General features: G+C 49.3%; 4 protein-coding genes across 4 annotated transcripts; 3 read left to right on the forward strand and 1 right to left on the reverse strand.

Moving 5' to 3' along the window:
- Nucleotides 1-4604: 4604 nt before the first annotated feature.
- LOC134007511 (PI-PLC X domain-containing protein 1-like) lies at nt 4605-8238 on the forward strand. The gene is made up of 7 exons (XM_062447005.1): nt 4605-5135; nt 5584-5720; nt 5829-5954; nt 6080-6235; nt 7097-7209; nt 7291-7361; nt 7449-8238. The coding sequence occupies exons 1-7, from the start codon at nt 5036-5038 to the stop codon at nt 7694-7696; spliced, it is 951 nt and encodes a 316-aa protein (XP_062302989.1). The 5' UTR covers nt 4605-5035; the 3' UTR covers nt 7697-8238.
- A 133-nt stretch (nt 8239-8371) lies between these two features.
- On the reverse strand, nt 8372-13811 carry LOC134007510 (zinc finger protein 835-like). Its single transcript, XM_062447004.1, has 10 exons — nt 13635-13811; nt 12984-13186; nt 12801-12893; nt 12607-12726; nt 11942-12040; nt 11723-11849; nt 11026-11614; nt 10561-10619; nt 9282-10475; nt 8372-8880 (listed from the first exon to the last, which is right to left on the reverse strand). The coding sequence occupies exons 1-10, from the start codon at nt 13636-13638 to the stop codon at nt 8699-8701; spliced, it is 2670 nt and encodes an 889-aa protein (XP_062302988.1). The 5' UTR covers nt 13639-13811; the 3' UTR covers nt 8372-8698.
- A 612-nt stretch (nt 13812-14423) lies between these two features.
- si:ch211-207l14.1 (uncharacterized) lies at nt 14424-17671 on the forward strand. The gene is made up of 4 exons (XM_062446933.1): nt 14424-15144; nt 16035-16256; nt 16453-16551; nt 16961-17671. Exons 1-4 carry the CDS (start codon nt 14827-14829, stop codon nt 17066-17068), a joined length of 747 nt encoding a protein of 248 aa, XP_062302917.1. The 5' UTR covers nt 14424-14826; the 3' UTR covers nt 17069-17671.
- Nucleotides 17672-17844: 173 nt separating this feature from the next.
- On the forward strand, nt 17845-22032 carry sft2d2b (SFT2 domain containing 2b). Its single transcript, XM_062447257.1, has 8 exons — nt 17845-18078; nt 18361-18450; nt 18548-18633; nt 18726-18807; nt 18903-18938; nt 19612-19670; nt 20427-20456; nt 20697-22032. Exons 1-8 carry the CDS (start codon nt 18013-18015, stop codon nt 20734-20736), a joined length of 489 nt encoding a protein of 162 aa, XP_062303241.1. The 5' UTR covers nt 17845-18012; the 3' UTR covers nt 20737-22032.

A 22032-nucleotide genomic window follows, 5' to 3' on the forward strand; every position in this document is an offset into this window, starting at 1 on the left:
GGGTATCAAAGATCTCACTTCAATCACAAGCCCTTGAAGGATGAACCTCAGACAAGCAAAAGGTCATAAAGCAATCAATAGAAAAACACACACAGTGATGATGAGGATCAACATGGTGACTGGGTGCAGAAAACCCGGATGATGATGATGATGATGAGGTGAAGATGATGTTAAAGATACGCTAGATAATGATGAGGAAGAGTAAAGCGACGGCCATCGTTCCTGTGTTTCCAGAACGTTCTCATGCTGCCATCAGCAGCGCTCGGCCGTCCCAGGTCTGTGTCAAGTGCTGAGTGGAGTCTGGGAAACCATACGATGGCCTACAAGGTCTTTTCAGGTGTGTGTGCGTTGTGTGCATCCCTGTGTGTGTGTGTGTGGCTTGTATTTGTGCCTGTGTGTGTTTCTGTGTGTGTGTGTGTGTGTGTGTGTGTGTGTGTGTGTGTGTGTGTGTGTGAAGCAGCGTGTGCAGGATATAGGCTGCTGCTGTAGATAAGGCTGGAGTCCTCAGGAGGTGTGGGCACATGCAGAAACACTCACACACAGTTAAATACATGACAATTGTTGTGTTCCATCTTGGAAAAGAGAGAAAGGAAGGCTTCTGAGAGTGTGTGTGTGTGTGTGTGTGTTGTTCCTCTTTCGTTAAAAGTACTCCCTAAGCAACGGGCAGAGAAGTGGGTCCAACCAACTACTTGGAAAACAAAAAAGAGAGAGAGACGTGTGAAGAACGGAGGATGGAACACACAGCACAGAAGAGGAAGAATCCTGTGAAAGGATGGAGAGGAAAGAAAGGGAAGGAGAGGAGACAGGGATAGGGAGATGGGTGGAAGACAGAGAAAGAGCGGGAGATGAGGAACCCGGAAAAGAGAGGGAGAACTGAGAAACGAATGGAACGTCACGAAAGGAGAAATCCTGGATGGACGGATGAGAGGGAGGGAAAGGTTACCTCCTCCTCCTCTCTCCCTCCTCCTCCTCTCTCCCTCCTCCTCCTCTCTCCCTCCTCCTCCTCTCTCCCTCCTCCTCCTCGTCCCCGGTGAGTGTGTGTATATCTTGCGCCTCAGATCCTTGTTTTCTTTCATTCCCACACAAAGACAGCTAACGTTGCTGAGAGCATACCTGGCACACTAAGAAGTTGGCAGAAGGAGTGAGAGTGTGTGTGTGTGTGTGTGTGTGTCTGTTGTAGCTCACCTGGCTGCCGGGCTGGTAAAGGCCTAGAGGGTAGACTGTCTCCAGTGTGTCTCTTTAACATGTCCTACTTAGCAGCACAGTCGCAGAACCCACTTCTCTCTCTCTTTCTCTCTTTCTCTCTCTCGCACGCTCGCTTCTCACCCCTCAGGCTCTGCTTTTCACACGCACAATCTATCGCTCTCTTTTTCTGCATCTTTCACTCCTTCACACACAGACAGAGAAATAACTGAACAAGCACACCAACCCACGGCCTGACGAACTCAGGGCACAGCCCAGATCAGAGAACAGATGGTTTGACAGTTTCAAGGACTGCTGAGTAATAAAGCAAACGTACAATTTTAAATAGTCTCCTACTTGACTGGTTGATAACCATCATGCATGTATTGTCACCACTCATCAAGAAACACACAAAGTGCCTCCTAAGTTTAGTTCTGTTTTCCTGGTCACTGACTGTTGATTCAAACAAAAGCAACTTTCACTCTCAAAGCATTTCTCCGACACGGTTCAACCACACACACACACGGCATGAAGAGTGAGGTTGTGTGAGTATGAGTAAGGGTTAGTTCTGTTTCTGTGTGATTACACCACTTTGTTACGCCTCACACACACACACACATCCCTCCACTGGCCCTGAACAACAAACATGCACACCAAACAAACACAAAGTTAACATGTCATTGAAGGTAAAGTGGACAGTGTGTGAGAATATGTGTTTGTGTATGAGAGGGAGAGAGACATAGGGAGACATGAAGAAAGTCGCAGAGAGAGAGAGAGAGAGAGAGAGAGAGAGAGAGAGAGAGAGAGAGAGAGAGAGAGAGAGAGAGAGAGAGAGAGAGAGAGAGAGAGAGAGAGAGAGAGAGAGAGAGAGAGAGAGAGAGAGAGAGAGAGAGAGAGAGAGAGAGAGAGAGAGAGAGAATGTCCTAATGATAGCCTTGCTGTAGCACTTGGGAGTTCATCGCCCGTGTGTTAGTCCCCCAGCTGCAAGCCATTCCTGTCTGCATGAGTGAAGGTGAAAATGAAGAATCCTCCCTCAACCCACTCCTACTTTCTCCATCCATCCATTTCTCTCCCTCTAATGTTTGTCCCTATCTGTTTATACAACAATGGCGAGAAACAGCTGCAGTAACCAGGTAATTACCACCGCGGCATCACCACCCTGCCACTCTCCAGCGCCCGCAATTAGGCCCAATCTCCACCCTGCCACTCTCCAGCGCCCGCAATTAGGCCCCATCTCCACCCCTCTCCTGCCCACACCCCTCCTCTCCTGCCCACACCCGTCTCACCTGCCCACACCCCTCTCACCTGCCCACACCCCTCTCACCTGCCCACACCCCTCTCTCCTGCCCACACCCCTCCTCTCCTGCCCACACCCCTCTCTCCTGCCCACACCCCTCCTCTCCTGCCCACACCCCTCTCTCCTGCCCACACCCCTCTCTCCTGCCCACACCCCTCCTCTCCTGCCCACACCCCTCTCTCCTGCCCACACCCCTCCTCTCCTGCCCACACCCCTCTCTCCTGCCCACACCCCTCCTCTCCTGCCCACACCCCTCTCTCCTGCCCACACCCCTCTCTCCTGCCCACACCCCTCCTCTCCTGCCCACAGCCCTCTCTCCTGCCCACACCCCTCTCTCCTGCCCACACCCCTCTCTCCTGCCCACACCCCTCCTCTCCTGCCCACACCCCTCCTCTCCTGCCCACACCCTCCTCTCCTGCCCACACCCCTCCTCTTCTGCCCACACCCCTCTCTCCTGCCCACACCCCTCCTCTCCTGCCCACACCCCTCTCTCCTGCCCACACCCCTCTCTCCTGCCCACACCCCTCTCTCCTGCCCACACCCCTCCTCTCCTGCCCACACCCCTCCTCTCCTGCCCACACCCCTCCTCTCCTGCCCACACCCCTCTCTCCTGCCCACACCCCTCCTCTCCTGCCCACACCCCTCTCTCCTGCCCACACCCCTCCTCTCCAGCCCACACCCCTCCTCTCCTGCCACACCCTCCTCTCCTGCCTTGTTGTGTTTTGATAGGTTGAAATAAATATTTTTTTAAGTTCTGAAAAAAACATTTTAGGAAGATTTTCGAAAAAAGATGTTCTGAAAAAATTATACATTCTCTCCTTTCATTGTGTGTGGGGAGAAAAAAGTATAGTGAAAAAAGTTTTGAAAGGATGAAAAAAACATTTTCGAAAAATCGGTTTGCATAATATTTTTTGATGTTGTTGAAAGTTTTTTTTTTTTTTTTTAACCCTTGGTAATCAATTAATGAGTACTTTATTAGGACTTTACTATACTCTGCTCTACTTTACTCTGAAAGCTGACGGGCCATGTGCGGGGTGAAAAAGGGTTTGGTTTGGTGTGTGCGTGTGTGTTGGTGTGTGTGTGTGTGTTGGTGTGTGTGTTGGTGTGTGTTGGTGTGTGACTGTTGGTGTGTGTGTGTTGGTGTGTGTTGGTGTGTGTGTTGGTTTGGTGTGTGTTGATGTGTGTGTGTGTTGGTGTGTGTGTGTTGGTGTGTGTGTTGGTTTGGTGTGTGTTGGTGTGTGTGTGTGTGTTTTAAAGGGCGTATCTTCTCTTCCTGGTCCAACAGCCCCCCATTAGGACCCGTAGGGCAGTCCTCTGTCTGCCTGCCAAAAACCCCTGCATCTCCTGGACCACCCCGAGGAAGGGAACCGCCAAATGTCACCTGGATATGCTACAGAGGAGAGGGGGGAGAGGGGGGAAGGAGTAATGGAGGCAGAGGGGTTTGGAAACTTTGAATACACAATTTATCTTTTTGTCTCTCTGTCTCTAACTGGTCCAGTGCTGAGGACCCCACTAAACTGAGGTTTTTCTTCCTCGTTTGTGACAGTGGCCTATGCGGGGCATGGGGCATGAATGGGGGGTGGGGGTGGTGGTGTTATGGGTGGGGGGTGGCATAAGGACACAGAAGGATTCTGGGTCACAGCTGCCGACACAAATGTATGACCTCTTGCTTAACTCATCACCAATCCCCTCCAGACCCCACAAGGACCCCACAAAGGTCACAAGGGACCCTCTCTCTCACACACACACACACACACACACACACACACACACACACACACACACACACACACACACACACACACACACACACACACACACACACACACACACACACACACACACACACACACACACACACACACGATAATTCATAAAAACAAATGATGGCGATTGCTTTCAAGAAAGAAAGATTTAAAAAAAAAGATAGAATGAAAGAATGGAGAGAAAAAAAGTGAAAGAGAAAGTAGTGACAATTTGGAGAGAAAATAATAGCTAATTCGATGGAAGATGCTACCACCTAGTGGCTACTCGGTGTAAACGACACCGCGGGTTTTACTGTACAAACTCAATCCTAAAACAGATGAGACCGTGTCTGGGGACAACAAGGTTTAGACTCGGCACAGACTGCGACTAATTGATAAAATATATTTTTCAGTGGGTATAGAAATAGACCAACACGCAGCATACACTGATGGACCCGTCCCGAACGCCCCGCCTCCAGTCTCGTGATACAAGTCAGACAAGGACATTGTTTATTAGGTTTCCTCGTGAATATGACTTGCATAATGATACCAATTCACCATAGCAAACATTGTTACCACCACTACAGTAAGCGTTTCGCTTTTGGAAGTGCGGTTTGCATTTGATAGAGAGAGGCCTACAAATGTACACAACGTAGTCATGTAAAGCGAGGAGAAAATACTGTCATCCGGAAATCTAGGATAAGGATATAGCAAGCCGATTTACGGAAAATAAAGAAGTCAAGGAAGTATACGCGTTTGATTAAAGCTTTGCTAATATAGATGCATTTGTTTGCAAATCCATATTTGTAAGATGAATTTAAGGCGAGCGAAAGAGGGCGAGAACGCCGACTGGATGTCGTTTCTATCAGGGAAGCTGGTGAACATTCCACTTTGGGACTTGGCGATACCCGGTGGGTAGGCTCGGTTTACACTTGACGGTCATACTAAATTATTATTGTAATCTACACCAAAATGTAACGTACGCCAAATGTATCCTGCATTTTATACATTTTACACATCCTGGGTTTTAAGATACAGGAATTATGGTGTCCACCGCGTGAGTGTGTATATTTAACCCTTGTGTTATCTTCGGGTCATTCTGACCCATCAGTCATTGTGACCCACCGTTGTATTGCGACAACTTTACCGCATTTAAAAACAAAGTGAAGCATTTTCTTTTAACCGGTGGGCTGTCTCAGACCCCCCACATTGCGAAGGTTAAAAGAAAATTATTTTAATTTGTTTTTGTATTGGGTAAAATTGAGTAAACACAACGATGGTTCGTTATGAACCTTTGGGTCATGTGACCCGAAGGCAGCACGAGGGTTAACCTGCTTCGTGCGTTACTCCGGCGCGTAGGCAGTCATGACGCCATGAGTTACTGTCTGGACAGGCGGTCTCCCGTGCTCAAGTCGGAGTCCCGGTTTCTGCAAGTGTTGGACCGTTTAGTGCCCTGTTTCACGAGACCCTGTGTGGTGCGATGGGCCACTACACAGGTATGTAGTGCACCTGACAGCGGTGTGTGCTTGTGTGTGTGAAAGACAAAGTGCGGACGCAGAAATGAAGCGAAAGAGTAACCAATTTCATTTCTTTTAACGATGTAGACCTGGTGTATCTCCGACCAGCTGAATGCTGGGATACGGTTCTTTGATCTGCGCGTTGCCTGCAAGAAGGGCAGCAAAGAAGCCCTTTACTTTTCACATGGAGTTTACACGCTTCAGACAGTTAAGGTAAGGCAGATGCTGTGTGTGTGTGTGTGTGTGTGTGTGTGTCTGGAGTGACGCACAACACGGTGTAGTTGAGTGAGTTTTGGCTGTTTGTCTCTGTGTGTGTGTGCGTGTGCGTGTGCGTGTAGGAGGCCCTGTCAGCTGTAGCTGTCTGGTTGCAGCAGCACTCTGAAGAGGTTGTGATCCTGGTCTGCTCTCATTTCTACGAGCTGGGTGAGAGAGAACACAGACATCTCGTTTCCTTCATCACAGGCCTGTTCGGACACAAACTCTGCCCTCCACAGGTACACAGCATCCCCGCACACAGCAGCCCCCCGCACACAGCAGCCCCCCCACACAGCAGCCCCGCACACAGCAGCCCCCCGCACAGCATCCCCGCACACAGCAGCCCCCCACACAGCGCCCCCCACACACAGCGGCCCCCCACACAGCAGCCCCGCACACAGCAGCCCCCCGCACACAGCAGCCCCCCCACACAGCAGCCCCGCACACAGCAGCCCCCCGCACAGCATCCCCGCACACAGCAGCCCCCCACACAGCGGCCCCCCACACACAGCGGCCCCCCACACAGCGGCCCCCCACACAGCGGCCCCCCACACAGCAGCCCCCCACACAGCGGCCCCCCACACAGCGGCCCCGCACACAGCGGCCCCCCACACAGCGGCCCCCCACACAGCAGCCCCCCGCACACAGCAGCCCCCCACACAGCGGCCCCGCACACGGCAGCCCCCCACACAGCAGCCCCCCGCACACAGCAGCCCCCCGCACACAGCAGCCCCCCGCACACAGCAGCCCCCCACACAGCAGCCCCCCACACGGCAGCCCCCCACACGGCAGCCCCCCACACAGGAGCCCCGCACACAGCAGCCCCCCGCACACAGCGGCCCCGCACACAGCGGCCCCCCACACAGCAGCCCCCCGCACACAGCAGCCCCCCACACAGGAGCCCCCCACACAGGAGCCCCCCGCACACAGCAGCCCCCCACACAGCAGCCCCCCACACAGCAGCCCCCCACACAGCAGCCCCCCACACAGCAGCCCCCCACACAGCAGCCCCCCACACAGCATCCCCCCGCACAACCTCAATCTACTCAAGAGTTTCTGACTGCTCAGCCTGTGGTGTGTGTGTGTGTGTTGCGCTGTAGGTGACTCCTACTCTTAGACACTGTTGGGGTTCGGGGCAGCAGGTAATCGTCTCCTATGACAACGAGGATGTTGTTAAGCAGCACAAGCAGCTATGGCCAATGATTTCCTACAGGTACAAAATGTGTGTGTGTGTTTGGACGTGTGGTTTTGGAGTGTGTGTGACTCTATCAAACCAGTAGTCTCTGCACAACAGGTATGCTGATTCACCGGATCCCAAAAAGGTCATTTCATACTTGGAGCAACAGAAGGCTGCAGGCAGACCAGGTGTGTGTGTGTTCCAGGTTAGCAGTCTGAAACGTGTTTGTAACTTGATCCTTACCTCATGACACCTGAACCTCTTGTGATCGACAGCTGAATTCTTCGCTTCCGGTCTGAACCTGACAGAAGATTCTAGTTACGTGGTCCACCACCCGTGTGAGACCATGAGGAGGATGACGATGAAGGCCGTGTCCCTGCTGCTGGGCTGGGTGGAGGTCCAGAGACCCGGGCCCCAGAGCACCTGCCTCAACATCGTCTGTGGAGACTTTGTGGACCTCAATGAGTTTCCCGCTGTTGTCATCGCTCTTAATGACAAACTGTTGATGGAGAATCAGAGATGATGGGGAGGGGGGGGGATTCCACAAACACTTTCCTGTCAGACGAGTTTTTACCTTCTATCCTTGTCTTCTGAAAAGAGGAAAACACACACACACACACACACACACTCACAATACATTCAAACTTCATAGCTCAGGGCTCACAAAAGCACATTTTATTAATTGACTTTTCAGTTTTTCTTAACATATCAATTATTGACAATGATCCTTTTTTTGCTTGAAAAATATACAAGTGATCCGTAATTTGACATTACAGTTACAGATTAGTATGAATACTTTTTTGAAATGCATTTTTATCACATTATCAAGTTATAAGGCCTCTTGTGTTCTCTTAAGTTCGACTCCAGTGTGTTACTGTGCATGGTTTATAGAAGAAGTGGAAAAACTGATCCGTATTCACCTGTAGTAGAAAACACAGACAAGCAGCTAACGTCCACAAACACTGAGGACAAACCACAAGTAAAGCTTGTTGCTTCAGGGCAACGAGTAAAGCTTTGACGCTGTAACATTTATCAGTAGTGAAATAAATCTGTGTTTACATATGATTGATTTTCCGCCTGATCCAGTTGTACACAAGCAGTAGGCACATTTAACTGACAGGGTAAGACTGCTTCAGTGCTCCTGCCCCGCAGCAGAACAACACGATTAATACTACAGCTCCCTTTTACCCAAACCAAGGCCACCCAGGATGGCAACAGTTTGATCAGAAAAAAAAGAGGAAAGGAAATAAAAATGAAACCAAGGGATTGGAGCATCTGGACTCGTCCCGGTCGAGGTCACATCCTCAAACATCTCCTTTGTACTGTCCCGTCTACTCCTCCCCTCCGAACACCGTCAATCCTCTGATAGCAGCCGTTTAAAAGTTGTTAAATGGTGGGCCTCACCCAGCAGGAAACACTTAGTCCGTCTCCAGGGCTCCCGGTCTGTTAACCCCTCCCTCACCGAGAACCAGAGTTTAGGGGGTTTTCAGGAGGGACGAGCCGAAGGCTAGGGACCAGCCGAAGGCTAGGCGCTCCCTGTGGCGTGCGTCTGCAGGTGGCGGGTGAGGTGCGTGCGTCTCGTGTAGCTCTTGTCGCAGTGCGAGCAGGGGAAGGGCCGCGTGTCGGAGTGAGACAGCATGTGCTTCTTCAGGTCGAACTTCCTCTTCAGGCACTTGCCGCATTCCGGACAAGTGAACGGCTTCTCACCTGGAACAGAGACACAGACAGTCAAGGGGGTTCAACAGCTGGACGCAGGGAAACTCATGATGTAGACTGAGTGGAGACACACACACACACACATCAGGCTTACACAGAAGGTGTATGAACTGGTTCATTCATTTTAGTCTCCAACACCAATAATGAAAAGCGTATATATGTGGAAGCCCTTTACAGTGGATCATCCCTGTTCTACTTCAACCCAAGTTAGGACTAGCCTGACTCAGTTCAGCAACCGGCTAATCATTAATATTAGTTAGATTAGGGTTGGAGTCCAAACAAGATGGTTTGGCATCTGCAGGATGAGGGTTAAAGACCAACCAGTTAACCTCCAGGTGAACCCAGCCGGGGTAGGTGTCCAGTCCCTGGTGTGGTGCTGTGAGGAGGCTCACCTGAGTGGGACCTCATGTGCTCCGTCAGGTGGCAGGAGATGGAGAAGGTCTTCCCACACTCGGAGCACCCATAGGGTTTCTCCCCCGTGTGACTCCTCATGTGCTTCTGCAGGTCTCCCCCGGAGGGCCAGCCCTTCCCGCACACCTGGCACACGTACGGCCGCTCGCCCGTGTGCCGGCGCACGTGCACGTTCAGCCCGGCCAGCGCCGTGAAGCGCTTGCCGCAGTAGGAGCAGTGGAAGGGTTTCTCCCCGGTGTGGATGCGCAGGTGTCCTTCCAGGCCGTCCTTGGTGCGGAAGCTCTTCCCGCAGTGGGTGCAGAGGTAGGGTTTCTCTCCAGAGTGGGTGCCCTTGTGGTTGTGGAGCCCCCCCAGGGTGCTGAAGGCCTTGTCGCACTGTTCGCACTTGTAGGGTTTCTCCATGTGGCTCCTCTGGTGGATGCGGAGCTGTGTGAGGCCCGTGTACGTTTCCTCGCAGTAGCGGCACTTGTACCGGCGCTCGGCGCCGTCCGGGGACGGGTGGCTCTGCTGGTGCTTGATGAGCTTGGCCTGCGAGGTAAAGGCCTCCCCGCACACAGGGCACGGCAGCTTGTGGACGCGGTGCATCTGGCGGTGGGCGTCGCGCTCCCTCGCCGAGGGGAACACGCGCTCGCACCGCGTGCAGGCGAAGCCGCCGCTGGCCGAGTGGGTCTGCTTGTGATTGGTCAGGCTGGACAGGAGGCGGAAGCGTTTGCCGCAGAGGCAGCACTGATGCAGAGGCTTGGCCCGGTGGTTCTGCAGATGGGCGACCAGCTCAGCCTTGCTCTTGAACGCAGCCCCGCACTGGAAGCAGGTGTTGGTCTTGTGGGTGAGGCGGTGGCGGTACTGCTCGCGGAGGGAAGGGAACGCCTTCCCGCACAGCGGGCAATCGAAGGTGGCGTTCGAGCACACCGAGCGTTTGTGGTCGTTCAGAGCCCAGGGCGTACGGAAGCCCAGGCCGCACTGCGAGCACTTGTGGGGCGTGCCGCGGGTCTTGTGCGTGTGCAGGTGGCGGAGCACCTGCGAGCGGTAGATGAAGCACTTCCCGCACTGAGGGCACTTGTGGGCCACCCGCCGAGGATTGTGGGATGCGCCGGGGAGGGTGGAAGCGGTGGAGGCGGAGCTGGAGAGATGTGGCGACACGGAGCCCTGCTGGGAGGAGTCTGCTGCGTGGTCACCTGACAGGAAGCGGGAACACAGCGAGGACGTGAGTGATTTTTTCCAGGACAAACTTGTCTCTCCAACCATTAACAAGTGTCTCACCTGTGTCACTGTCCTCTCCGTGACAGACTGCAGACCCGGCTGACATCTCAGGACACACGCTGAAGGAAGGAACAAACACTTAGAACCGTAGGATTGTGTCTTCCCATCTCCCACAAACTCGTAAAACCCAAACACACAGGTGAATCAACCCCTCAGGTGAATCAACCCCTCAGGTGAATCAACCCCTCAGGTGAATCAACCCCTCAGGTGAATCAACCCCTCAGGTGAATCAACCCCTCAGGTGAATCAACCCCTCAGGTGAATCAACCCCTCAGGTGAATCAACCCCTCAGGTGAATCAACCCCTCAGGTGGATCAACCTCTCAGGTGAATCAACCCCTCAGGTGGATCAACCTCTCAGGTGAATCAACCCCTCAGGTGAATCAACCCCTCAGGTGGATCAACTTCTCAGGTGAATCAACCCCTCAGGTGAATGACCTCAGGACGACATGGTCCCCCTCCTCACCTGAGCGTGTGGCTGAGAGGCTGTGGGGAGTGGGGCTTCAGCCCTGGGACGCTCACCGTCTTCCTCGCTAGCTGAGCCCGGCTCTCTCTGGAGGGGGACACCGCGCCACACTGCCCCCTGGTGGCCATCGGCAGCGGTAGCGCTGGGACAGACAGGGAGATGAAAGTGGGAGACGGCTGCTGTGGGATGAACACGATAGGGGTCTGATTCAGGGCCATCAGACTCAGCACAGCTGGGATGGAGTTAGTCCCTCCTCCGTCAGCTTGTCCCCCATTGGCTGATGCCAGGCCTTGACCAATCACCATCATCCCCTCGGATTCTCGCGCCGCGTCGCCGTCCCCCGGTAGGATGCAGACTTCCTGTTCTACTCCTTCTTCTTCCTCCCTCGCTCCCAGGTTGCCCATCTCCACCCCGATCACCACCTCGACCCCTTCTGTCTCCAGCCTATCCTGGTCCAGGGTCCCACAGTCATGGGCGTGGCTAACCCACTCGGATAAGACTTCTGATTGGCTGTGGAAGGAGCTTTTGGAGTGGGCTGTGAAAGGGCTGGACAGTGAGGCGAGAAGCAGCTCCTCTGCAAGGGAGCCAACTAGAAAACAACCACAGCAGGAAAAAAAGATCATATTTCTTTATCCTCATTTAATACCCAACAGGAAGTGTATTTCAACGTGAGAGAATAAGAGTTGTAGTCTCCTACCCGTCTTTCCCAGGTGTGCCTGGTGGCATGTTGGATTCCGTAGCAGAGACCCCAGATCGTCCGTGTCGGAGAAGGACTGCATGCAGTCCTCCACGCCACCAGGGGCAGCCTCCAACCAAGCCGCAGCCTGCCAAACAGACAGGGGTCCTATCTGTCATTGAAGAGTTGTGGATGGGTGGATTTTGATTGGTGCGGTCTGTGTGAGGTCACCGTGAGCACCTGTTTGAAGTTAGGCACTGGCAAGAGCTCCTCAAGTCTGGACAGGAAGTCACACACCAGCATCTGCAGCGCTGCGTCGAAGTTCTCGTCAAACGCACCCTAAGACACAGGGACAGATTGTTAGATTTGACATTGTGGAAAACATGGACAGCACACTTACTTTTCTTTGATGGCAAAGAAAAGTAAGAATAAAGTAAGTAACAATTTAAAAATCAATTTTCAACCTTCAGTTCAATTATACATTTACATTCAGTCATTTAGCAGACGCTCTTATCCAGAGCGACTTACAGTAAGTACAGGGACATTCCCCCGAGGCAAGTAGGGTGAAGTGCCTTGCCCAAGGACACAACGTCAGTTAGCACGGCCGGGAATCAAACTGGCAACCTTCAGATTACTAGCCCGATTCCCTAACCGCTCAGCCACCTGACATCACATCAACAAGACCCAAGTAAGGGGCAATGTGCATCCAAAGGCCCATGCCAGGAAAGTAGAACAGTCCATTCCAAATCATGCCACAAGGTGGCAGCAATGACATCTGTAATAGCTATGTCTTCTACCTGGATGCAGTAGGCTAGGTTGTCTGATCCAACATGGTCTAGTTTAGTTGTTTCTAAGTGATAAAAAGGTACGCCTGTTCTTCATGTTAGATCTCAGTCGTGTCTCACCGCTGTCAGCCGGCTTCCTTCTGAACGATCTCCTAGCAACACTTCTGAACGATCTCCTAGCAACATCTGAGTCAGCGAAACAAGATTGTCTTTGGATGCCTCTATGGCCAAATCAGTCGACTGCAACACAAAACAAGGAGTTACACACACAAACACACACAGAGAGAGAACGAAGTGAAGTTCACGTTGCTTACCGTAGTCAGACAAACAGACTGTATTCTGGCCAGGTGGGTCTGTACAAGTTCAGGGTCGGCATAGGTCCCACCACTGAACAACTCCACTGTTATCTGCAACACACAAGGAACAACAGGTCCATTCAGCATCATTGTGCAGTGGCCCGCCCGCCCACGCCCTCAATCTCACACACACACACACACCTTGGCTCTGAGTCCAAGGAGAAGCAGGCTCCTCTGCCGGTCGTTAAGCATCTCTGGTACAGCTTCTGTGACCACACAAACAAAGTCTTCCAGCTGTCCATAGTGCTTCACACTCCGGCGCTTCGTCACCTGCCACATGAACGCTGACACCAGGCGGAGAGGGGGAATGAGGAGCCGGAGTGAGGAGATGGAGAGGGGGCAATCTATAATGGGGCAGAAGGGACAAGGCGGATAAATCAATAGCAAATGCGCGCTGTGGGATCCCAAAATGAATCATTGTGCCAGTGTGTTGTACTCGATGATGTTGTTGCGTCGATGGATAATCCCATGGTTTAACACGTGAGTGTACACATCAGTTTCAGCGGAATCGTTTTCTGCTAATATTGGCTGGGTCAGTTTGAGGTGGCTTAAAAGATGCCTTGGTTAGCTTAGGATAACGTTGGTCAAGAAGTTGGCTTTCTACACGTAGAGAATACGGGCGCATTTGTCCAAATAAAAACACGTTTCCATCGGTTAATTGTCAGGTTAATAAACATAGTTCTTGCCAGAGCAGGTTAACTAGCTATTCTAGACTATTAGCTAACTAGCCAGTTAGCACCAAGATGATCGCACGACAAACATTTGACCAATGATTCAAGGTCCAATCCATACCCATATTGCTTTCCAATCGTGGCGATCCTTTGTTTTACTTTATTAGTTTGTTATTATGATTAACAGTAAACGGTAACGACGGTAACTTGATGGTCTGCTAAGCAAATGCTGTAGCATATTTCGGACATCCTTTCCACGCGACGTAACCCGGAAGTTGATCACTTTGTGCAGGTACAGGAAAGGGGTGTGTTCAAGGCACGCATGTTACATAATAGATGTTTTGGATTTTTTTTTTTGGCCCTGGGTTGAAAATGTGGCCAAAGTGGCTTTCTATCCAGAGTTTAACGTATTAATTGTTAGCTGAAACGGATGTAAAAGTATGGATTTAGTGTGATTCAAGGGAAATAAGTACCAAAGAAATAAAGGGCTATCTTACTATTTAGTAAGAACATTTTTACAAGAAAAATAGACCAAGCATGCATTACATAATTGCTCTCTCTCCTTCGCACCCCTTCCTTCTTGCATGTAATCACCTTAGGCTACCACTTATTACATCCACTTAAGCAAACATATCCCTCTTTTTATTTACCTAGCTTTACCTCTCCTGGGTAATCGCCATGTAGATTACTTCAGCTCCACTGTGCAACTGTAATGTACAGGCAAACCTAGACACATACTGTAAACACCCCCCATGAGAGAGCCTGACTCTTCCCTTTCTCCACAGCCCCCCCCCCTCTCAGCTAGATACCCATTACCTGCTCTCCATCCCCCCTTCTTCCACCTTCCTGGCCTGTTCTCTCCTTCCATCTCTCACTCCCATCCTAAATAGATTACAGAGGATTCTTCTCTGTTAAGACTGTGACGTGGCTGTGGAACCTGGCAGTGTATTGTGGAGTCAGGCTTAAGCAGATGAACACATAAACCAGATGGCGTTAAGAGAGAGGGGGGTGGAGATCGAGGCAGTTGAAGAGGACCGTGTCAGTCTTGGTTTATTGATGAAAGCGACGATGAGATCGGTAACACGCCAGAGAGTGAGCGGCCCACGGACTCAGACCACAGGCCTCTGCTAACCCTTCTGCTCCACCTGGAGCCCTAGCCCAACCAGAACCACCCTCCATTCCCTAGTCCACTTCCTAGTCGACATCCCACTCCTTGTCCCTTCTGTCTGACCCTCAGCCACACACACACACACTCACACACATCGCCTTCTTTCTGCCTTCATCTCTCCATTCACCGGGGGACGACTATCGCCATGGAAACTGAAGACGATATATTTTTGGACCCTGAAGACGTAAAAGGCACAGAGTCTGACAACCTGCTTGACGCAGTGACGGAAGACCCTGAGGACCCCGAGGACCCCGAGGACCCAGAGGAGCAAGAGGAGGAGGAGGAGAAGGAGGATGACGATGACATCTTCAGCAATTGGATGAGTAAATACAAAGCAACAGAACAGGCAAAAGACAAAGAGAAATATGGGGGAGAGGACCACGCAGAAATGTTCGACCGAAAGAGTAGCCTCAACCCACCCTCAAGACCACGAGCAGACCGCCGGGCTTCACTGCCGTGTCCGGTAAGTGTGTGTGTGTGTGTGTGTGTGTGCATGGTTGAGCATGTGTCAGTAGGCTTACAAATGTGGCATGAATACTGGAGAAATACAATGCCTTGGAATTGACAATACACCAACTACTTAATACTAGACTTATACTACACTACACAATATCACAGATTGTGCTGTTTTCTCGCGATATTGTGGCATCAAAGCAACAGCTCCTAAGTTGAGCTGTGGGTTCAGTGTAAGGAGCAGTGGAGCTGGCTATTGAGAAGGAATCTGGGCCAGATCAGTAACACACCCACCCACACCCACATAAGCAAATAGGATTAGAGAGTCAATGTGGGTTAGGGTTAGGGTTAGGGTGACTACCTCCAGTAGTCAGCTAGGAACACACACACACACACGTGGGATTCACAGGTGTGTCCGAACAACAATAAAAGGACAAGAAGACACTGTTTGTGTGGGAGATGAGGTGTATATTTATTATAGGACAATAGGGAGGCATAAAAGGGGTTTGGCATAAAAGGGGTTTGCCAAAGACAGTATGTCAAGGGAGTCAGTTGGCTGAGCGGTGAGGGAGTCGGGCTAGTAATCCGAAGGTTGCCAGTTCGATTCCCGGTCATGCCAACTGACGTTGTGTCCTTGGGCAAGGCACTTCACCCTACTTGCCTCGGGGGAATGTCCCTGTACTTACTGTAAGTCGCTCTGGATAAGAGCGTCTGCTAAATGACTAAATGTAAATGTCAACAAACCAAACTAACAGTGTTATGGTGACATTGTTATGTGTCCATCAGCTCTGAACACAGGTCTTGAGTTACAGTATTGTACAATCAAATAACTGACTGCCCCCCCACCAAGTTACCCTCTCTCTCTCTCTCTCTTTCCATCCATCCGACATCTTTTTTCAGGCTCAGCTCAGTGCCATGCAGCTGTCTCGTCTCTATATCGCCACCAGGCCACCCACCCCTGTCAGGGGCCACCTTAGGACCCGCATCTCCTCTTGTGAGGACAGCGGCCCCGCAAGGGCGGCCTGTCCAGAGCGACGGCCCTCCGTCATAACGACCATCCCGGAGGTGGCCGAACTGCCCGAGAGGAAGACACGCTTCCGCAGGCGAAATGTCATGTCTCTGGTAGGTTGACTGCTGGATCACTCTGTGTGTGTGTGTGTGTGTGTGTGTGTGTGTAGGTGTGTGTGCTCGTGGTGGGGGGGGGCGGGGCAGGGAGTCTGTATAGAAGTGAATCCCCCAATCATTGATGTGTTAATGTTCTTGTTTAAGACCATGTCTATGTGCTGTGTGTGGGTGTGTGTGGGTGTGTGTGTTGCAGAGCGACGCAGATCGTGTGTGTCTGATCTGCCATGACGACCTTAACAAAGGGGCGAGTGGAATCAAAGAGCTGCACTGTTCCCATAGCTTCCACAGTGAGGTAAGCTCATGTGCACTGTTCCCATAGCTTCCACAGTGAGGTAAGCTCATGTGCACTGTTCCCATAGCTTCCACAGTGAGGTAAGCTCATGTGCACTGTTCCCATAGCTTCCACAGTGAGGTAAGCTCATGTGCACTGTTCCCATAGCTTCCACAGTGAGGTAAGCTCATGTGCACTGTTCCCATAGCTTCCACAGTGAGGTAAGCTCATGTGCACTGTTCCCATAGCTTCCACAGTGAGGTAAGCTCATGTGCACTGTTCCCATAGCTTCCACAGTGAGGTAAGCTCATGTGCACACGGACCACAACATCCGCCTGCTGTCCTCTTCCCCACTCGCTTCACCCCTTCCCACAAACACCAACAGAATGTCCTCATCTCACTGTGTATCTCTCTCTCTCTCAATGTCCAGTGTATTGAAGAGTGGCTGTGGCGAAAGCAGTCGTGTCCTACGTGTCGAGTGCAGGTGCCCATGCCCGAACCCCTCTACTGGAGTTCTGCCCGAGTCAAAGTCCCCTGAGGTCCTGGAGGCCTCCTAGAACCACCTAGAACCGTTCCACCACTGGACAAACCTTTTACAAACAGATCCATACGGAACATTCTAGGGACTCACTTCTCCGCCAGTGTTCATGCTGAGGGGAACACCATCAGGGCCCCTTCTGTCGGACAGCGGTCGTAGGCTGCTTGTCTGCTTCCTCAACCTCCTCAGACTGTAGCATCCGAAATGCTACCTCCAGGAAGGAGAACTTCCTCTGAGAGCAGCAGAGAGTCTGGGTGTAGATGAGGACCACCATGGAAGAAGACCTTGGACTAAGCCTGTCATTTTGGCTTTATTTCTGTTCCAGAACCCCAAATCAGATGACACTTAAATGGCCCTAATCTTATTGGAGTAATCCCAGACCATTAGGTGTGTGAGGGTGCAGGGCTGGGGAGCACACGTGTTAGCTGACTGTAGTGTAGGTAATCTTATAACGGATACTGTCTGTAAGACAGACAACAGGATACACGTTTCTTGTATTTCATGTAATTGGGCGATTATGTTAACTGGGAAGTGTCAGTTCTGTTTTTCTAGTATTTTCTCATGTTTCTTTTAACCTGGGTGAATAAATATATGTCCATCATTCTAGTTGGTCTCTTGTATTTCGTTCAGCCTGTTTCTCATAAAACAAGCACCTTTTTCCAGCATTTGCCAGAAATGGTATGGGAGATGAGGGATATTCTATGGTTTACACTGCCCCTTTGTTATTATGGATAGCAAAGGTACTGCACCGATCCACTCCCGTTTGTCTCCGTGACTACAGACTACAACTAGCTAGGCTTGGCGGAAGTTATCGATGCACCTGTTGTTACTCCGCGAACAAGAAGAGAAAATCGATTATTTGTGATTTCATGCGGAACTAGCTCAACCAAACACACAGCGACGAGAGGAATTGCACTTCGAGGCGGATCATAGCAGTGTTTTTCATGGATAAATTAAAGAAAGTTTTGAGTGGGCAGGATGAAAACAGTGACGACAACGGCATTTTACAGGTTGAAAAAACTGAAAGTACAATAGCTAGGCTAAGCTAACGTCATCATCATCAGCTAGCTTTTCAATAGCTAGGCTAGCTAGCTAGCTTGCCAACTTTCCATTTTAGTAACGTTAACTTAAAATACATACTGAAATCATCGATACACATAGATAGTTTTTCTGGAGTCCATATAATGAATGAAGCTCATATTTTGACAACTTAAAGACCCAGTTTTAAGTGAAAGTTTGTGAAAGTTTGTGAAATTGACATGTTTTGTTCATGCTATTGCTAATACATTCAGGCGGCGAACCAAGCTTCCACCTTATCTTGGGGCACCCGAGTAAAAGGCTTCATTGCCTGCTTCGCTCTTGGGGTCTTGTGTTCCATACTGGTAAGACAGTTTATGGCGGAGTGTACAATTTAATTATCAGTCTACGAATGGAATTTGTGCCATACAATCCTGTTATAATGTTGTATTATAATGACAGGGAACGTGCTTGCTGTGGATTCCAGGAAGGGGTTTGGCGTTATTTGCCGTTCTTTACACCGTTGGCAACGTCGCCTCCCTTGCTAGGTAAGTTGGAGGGTGTTAGTGTGACGCGCAGTGCATAGCCATGATATCATTATGCGCTATCGTTAAGTTTGTCTGCACTGTATATTTTAAAGCACCATGTTCCTGATGGGCCCTGTGACCCAGGTGAAGAGAATGTGTGCCAAAGTAAGAGCACTTGCTACTGCAATCATGCTGGTGAGGACACACATACACACAAACATACACACCCACACACTAAAACTTGGTTTAGTGAATTTGTAATTATCTTCTTTTTTTTTTTCTTCTGTCAGACGTGCCTTGTTCTAACTTTATGTGCTGCTTTCTGGGTAAGTATCCCTCCCACCATAAACCGTCCTTGCATAACTTTCTGCATTCGCAGTGAGGAGGGTAAATTGTCATCATCATTTTCAGTGAGCAGGTGACATTAGCTTCCATGGCAGATTAAGTGCCCAGTTGAAATATTTGAACACCCTGTTGAGTGATGCAGTAAAGATTCGTAGTTTTTTTTTTTTTAAGTTTGATACGTTACAATCATCATAATACAATTATTATCTTCATACTTTTACCCTAGAACTGTACAAAGTAGATGGCATTTTTATGTGTGTGAGTGTTAATACTAGTAGTAAATAGTAAGTTAAACCAATTCAACAAACCCAAACAGAATTGAGCATTTTGTGCTATATAGGAAGTTTGACCCTAGTGGGAGACACTAACCTTTATGGATCTTCATAGAACCCTAACCCAGGCCAAGGAAATGTCTGTCATATATAAATCGCAAGCGTCATACTTTTCAATAATATATCATTATTCATTCAGTAGGGTTGAATTCAATTTAATAGTAAACGATAATTGATCAAAGAAAATGCTGATAAAACCTGATAAAGATATGTTATAACAGTTCTGTCAGTCTTGAATATAGTATGCCAATACAAGCAGTATGACTGAAACAGCAGTGAAACATCTCTTGAACTGTTTTTCAACTGCTCAATCTGTCCTCAGTGGAAGATTAATGGGTTGGCCTTACTCTTCTGTGTACTACAGTTTTTGGCCTTTGCTTGGTGAGTGAATTCACACACACACATACACACAAATAAGGAAGGAGACTGAAATGTTGTGTCCTTATATCAAACCCTCAAATGCGTACACATATAACATTTTTTCCTGAACTGAAGGGGTTTTGGCATGCAACTCAATGGCAGGTCATTATTTGCGACTGAAAACAGGGTAATTATGGTTGTAGCTTTTAGCCTGCCTAATCACACACAGCTAATGCAGCTAGCTTTGTTCTCTCAAGTATCTTCTTGACAAAGGCAGGAGATGCGCACACACAGGCACACACATGCATACACACACAAAAACATGTACAAGGTCTAGTTTGTTGATACACACTTAAAGAATATTTCCTGGCTAAAATAGTTGTCCTTTTCCCTCTCTGTCTACGAGTTTTCTGGATTACTTTGATGAACACTGAACATTCCAATGCAGAACTGCTCACATCAGTACGACAGTAATACTGTATAATTCTGAGAAGTATTGGGAATGTCTTTGAATAATGTTCCAGTCCTTTGCTCTGCTTAACATGGCACATCAGTAATGATTCACATTTTAGGCACGCAATGAATTTCAAGTTTGAAAAAAAAAAAATATATATATCAACACATTTTATTGTACTTTATTATAAAAGAGACCAGTGAAATATATCTTACTGCACTTACAGTAACACTGCAATCCTTCTTCATCATAAACACACACACACTTTCACAAACTAACCGCAGTACATTTCCTGGTTGTAATGTTAGTCTTTTTTCTCACAGGTATGGCCTGTCCTACATTCCATTTGCCAGGTAAGTACGCGTGCGCGCACACACACACACACACACACACACACACACACACACACACTGTTGTCTGCTGCCCCTCTCCTGGCAGTGCAGGTCTCTCCCCACCAGTGATTATAATTGATAAGTGTAATATTAGTTCTGCCATGTACTTCAGCTGTAGAGTGTTTACTGCTTCACCACAAATGATTTCAGTTTTATTTTTTTTATTTTTTTTTCCTTGACTTGGTTTTGCTTCTTTTCCAGGGACGCCGTCATAAAGATGTTCACAGTCTGTATATCCTGAAGATGACTTTTACTGGACCCTTCTCCCTCGCTTTCTCCCCCTCGCCCCCCTCGCTCCCTCGCTCTACCCCCCCTCGTCCTCGCTCTCCCCCCCTCATCCTCGCTCTCCCCCCCTCGTCCTCCCACACACCCTCGTTATGAGGGCTGTTGGTTGAGACCGTGTGTGTTTGGATAGAACCAGAAGCCCCTTCTGTCTCTGGCTCTCTCAGACTCCACACAGGTGTGTTGGGTCAGAGCCCACTGAGTAAGCACTTTGAGTGAAACGCTTTCCAAATCAGGTGTGTGTGTGTGTCTGAGTGTGTGAAAACTGTGTTACCCTCTGGGAACATAATAACCCATTGAGTGTGTGTGTGTGAGGTCCAGACAATTTCAAAAAGTCCTAAAAGGGATGTTCTGTTCTGGAACGTTCTAAATCTTAAAACATTTGGGTCTGAGACATTTTAGAGTAACTTTAGTCTGTGCCAATGTGGGTCCTCTATCTCCAATGCTGTCTGACTTAATTGTTTTTTAGATCATGTTAGATTGTATGTAGAGAGCTAAAGAAGTCTTCATTTGTGATTCTTTGCTGAAGAAAAGATCTGTGTTTTTAAGGGAATATGAGGGAGTCTGGTTTTTAGATAGTCAGACTCTAACTCAGTCTAGTAAACACTGATGCGCAAGACTCAACAATACAGTTTGCAGGGTAATAGAGAAGAACAAGCACAAGCCCAGTAACTTTGAGATACTTAAGGAGCAAAATGTAGAGATATTTCAAAGGCTTTGCACTTCAATATTTCAATCGACATTTCTCCAAGTGTAGGCTAGCCTGAAGGTTAGGTACACATGTAGGTACACAGACTTGGTCCTCCACATTTTTAATTGCTTGAGCTATTTTTTAGCTTGATAGTCTGTTGCTTGACAATAGGTTGTCTTTGCCCAAAATGATGAATGAAGGGCAAACTTGTTGATCTTCTGTTTTTGTATCTACTAAAATGACTTTTGTGTGTGTATATATTACTCTCTTATCTACTACTGCCTTGTGAACACACTGCTTGCCTTATGCAACTTATGTCACTCTGGCATTGAGTGATAAACAAGATATGTAATATCAAAGTATGTTTTTGGGACATCAGGTACAAAATTATGAATGTTTTTACAACCTAACTACTCATGGTCCAGAGTTTTCAATAAGATCTTTTTGGGGGTTCTTGTCACTCTTAATTCATTGATTGTTAAGCAATGTCCCCCAAATTATTTGCTCAAGTCTTGCTGTGTTTAACAGACCAAACTAGTGCTAGAATAAAGGGTTAAAAGTCAA

This window comes from Osmerus eperlanus, chromosome 21, assembly GCF_963692335.1.
Source record: "Osmerus eperlanus chromosome 21, fOsmEpe2.1, whole genome shotgun sequence".
NCBI lineage: Eukaryota > Metazoa > Chordata > Actinopteri > Osmeriformes > Osmeridae > Osmerus > Osmerus eperlanus.

Coding starts and splice junctions, on each gene's coding strand:
- LOC134007511 (XM_062447005.1), top strand. CDS start 5,036: ATGAATTTAAGGCGAGCGAAAGAGGGCGAGAACGCCGACTGGATGTCG. Junction 5,136..5,583: donor TTGGGACTTGGCGATACCCG/GTGGGTAGGCTC, acceptor TCCGGCGCGTAG/GCAGTCATGACGCCATGAGT. Junction 7,210..7,290: donor TGGCCAATGATTTCCTACAG/GTACAAAATGTG, acceptor TCTGCACAACAG/GTATGCTGATTCACCGGATC.
- LOC134007510 (XM_062447004.1), bottom strand. Junction 11,850..11,941: donor CAGTGCCTAACTTCAAACAG/GTGCTCACGGTG, acceptor TCTGTTTGGCAG/GCTGCGGCTTGGTTGGAGGC. Junction 10,620..11,025: donor CCTCTCAGCCACACGCTCAG/GTGAGGAGGGGG, acceptor TCCTTCCTTCAG/CGTGTGTCCTGAGATGTCAG.
- si:ch211-207l14.1 (XM_062446933.1), top strand. CDS start 14,827: ATGGAAACTGAAGACGATATATTTTTGGACCCTGAAGACGTAAAAGGC. Junction 16,257..16,452: donor GGCGAAATGTCATGTCTCTG/GTAGGTTGACTG, acceptor TGTGTGTTGCAG/AGCGACGCAGATCGTGTGTG. Junction 16,552..16,960: donor CCCATAGCTTCCACAGTGAG/GTAAGCTCATGT, acceptor CTCAATGTCCAG/TGTATTGAAGAGTGGCTGTG.
- sft2d2b (XM_062447257.1), top strand. CDS start 18,013: ATGGATAAATTAAAGAAAGTTTTGAGTGGGCAGGATGAAAACAGTGAC. Junction 18,808..18,902: donor TTGCTACTGCAATCATGCTG/GTGAGGACACAC, acceptor TTCTTCTGTCAG/ACGTGCCTTGTTCTAACTTT. Junction 19,671..20,426: donor CAGTTTTTGGCCTTTGCTTG/GTGAGTGAATTC, acceptor TTTTTCTCACAG/GTATGGCCTGTCCTACATTC.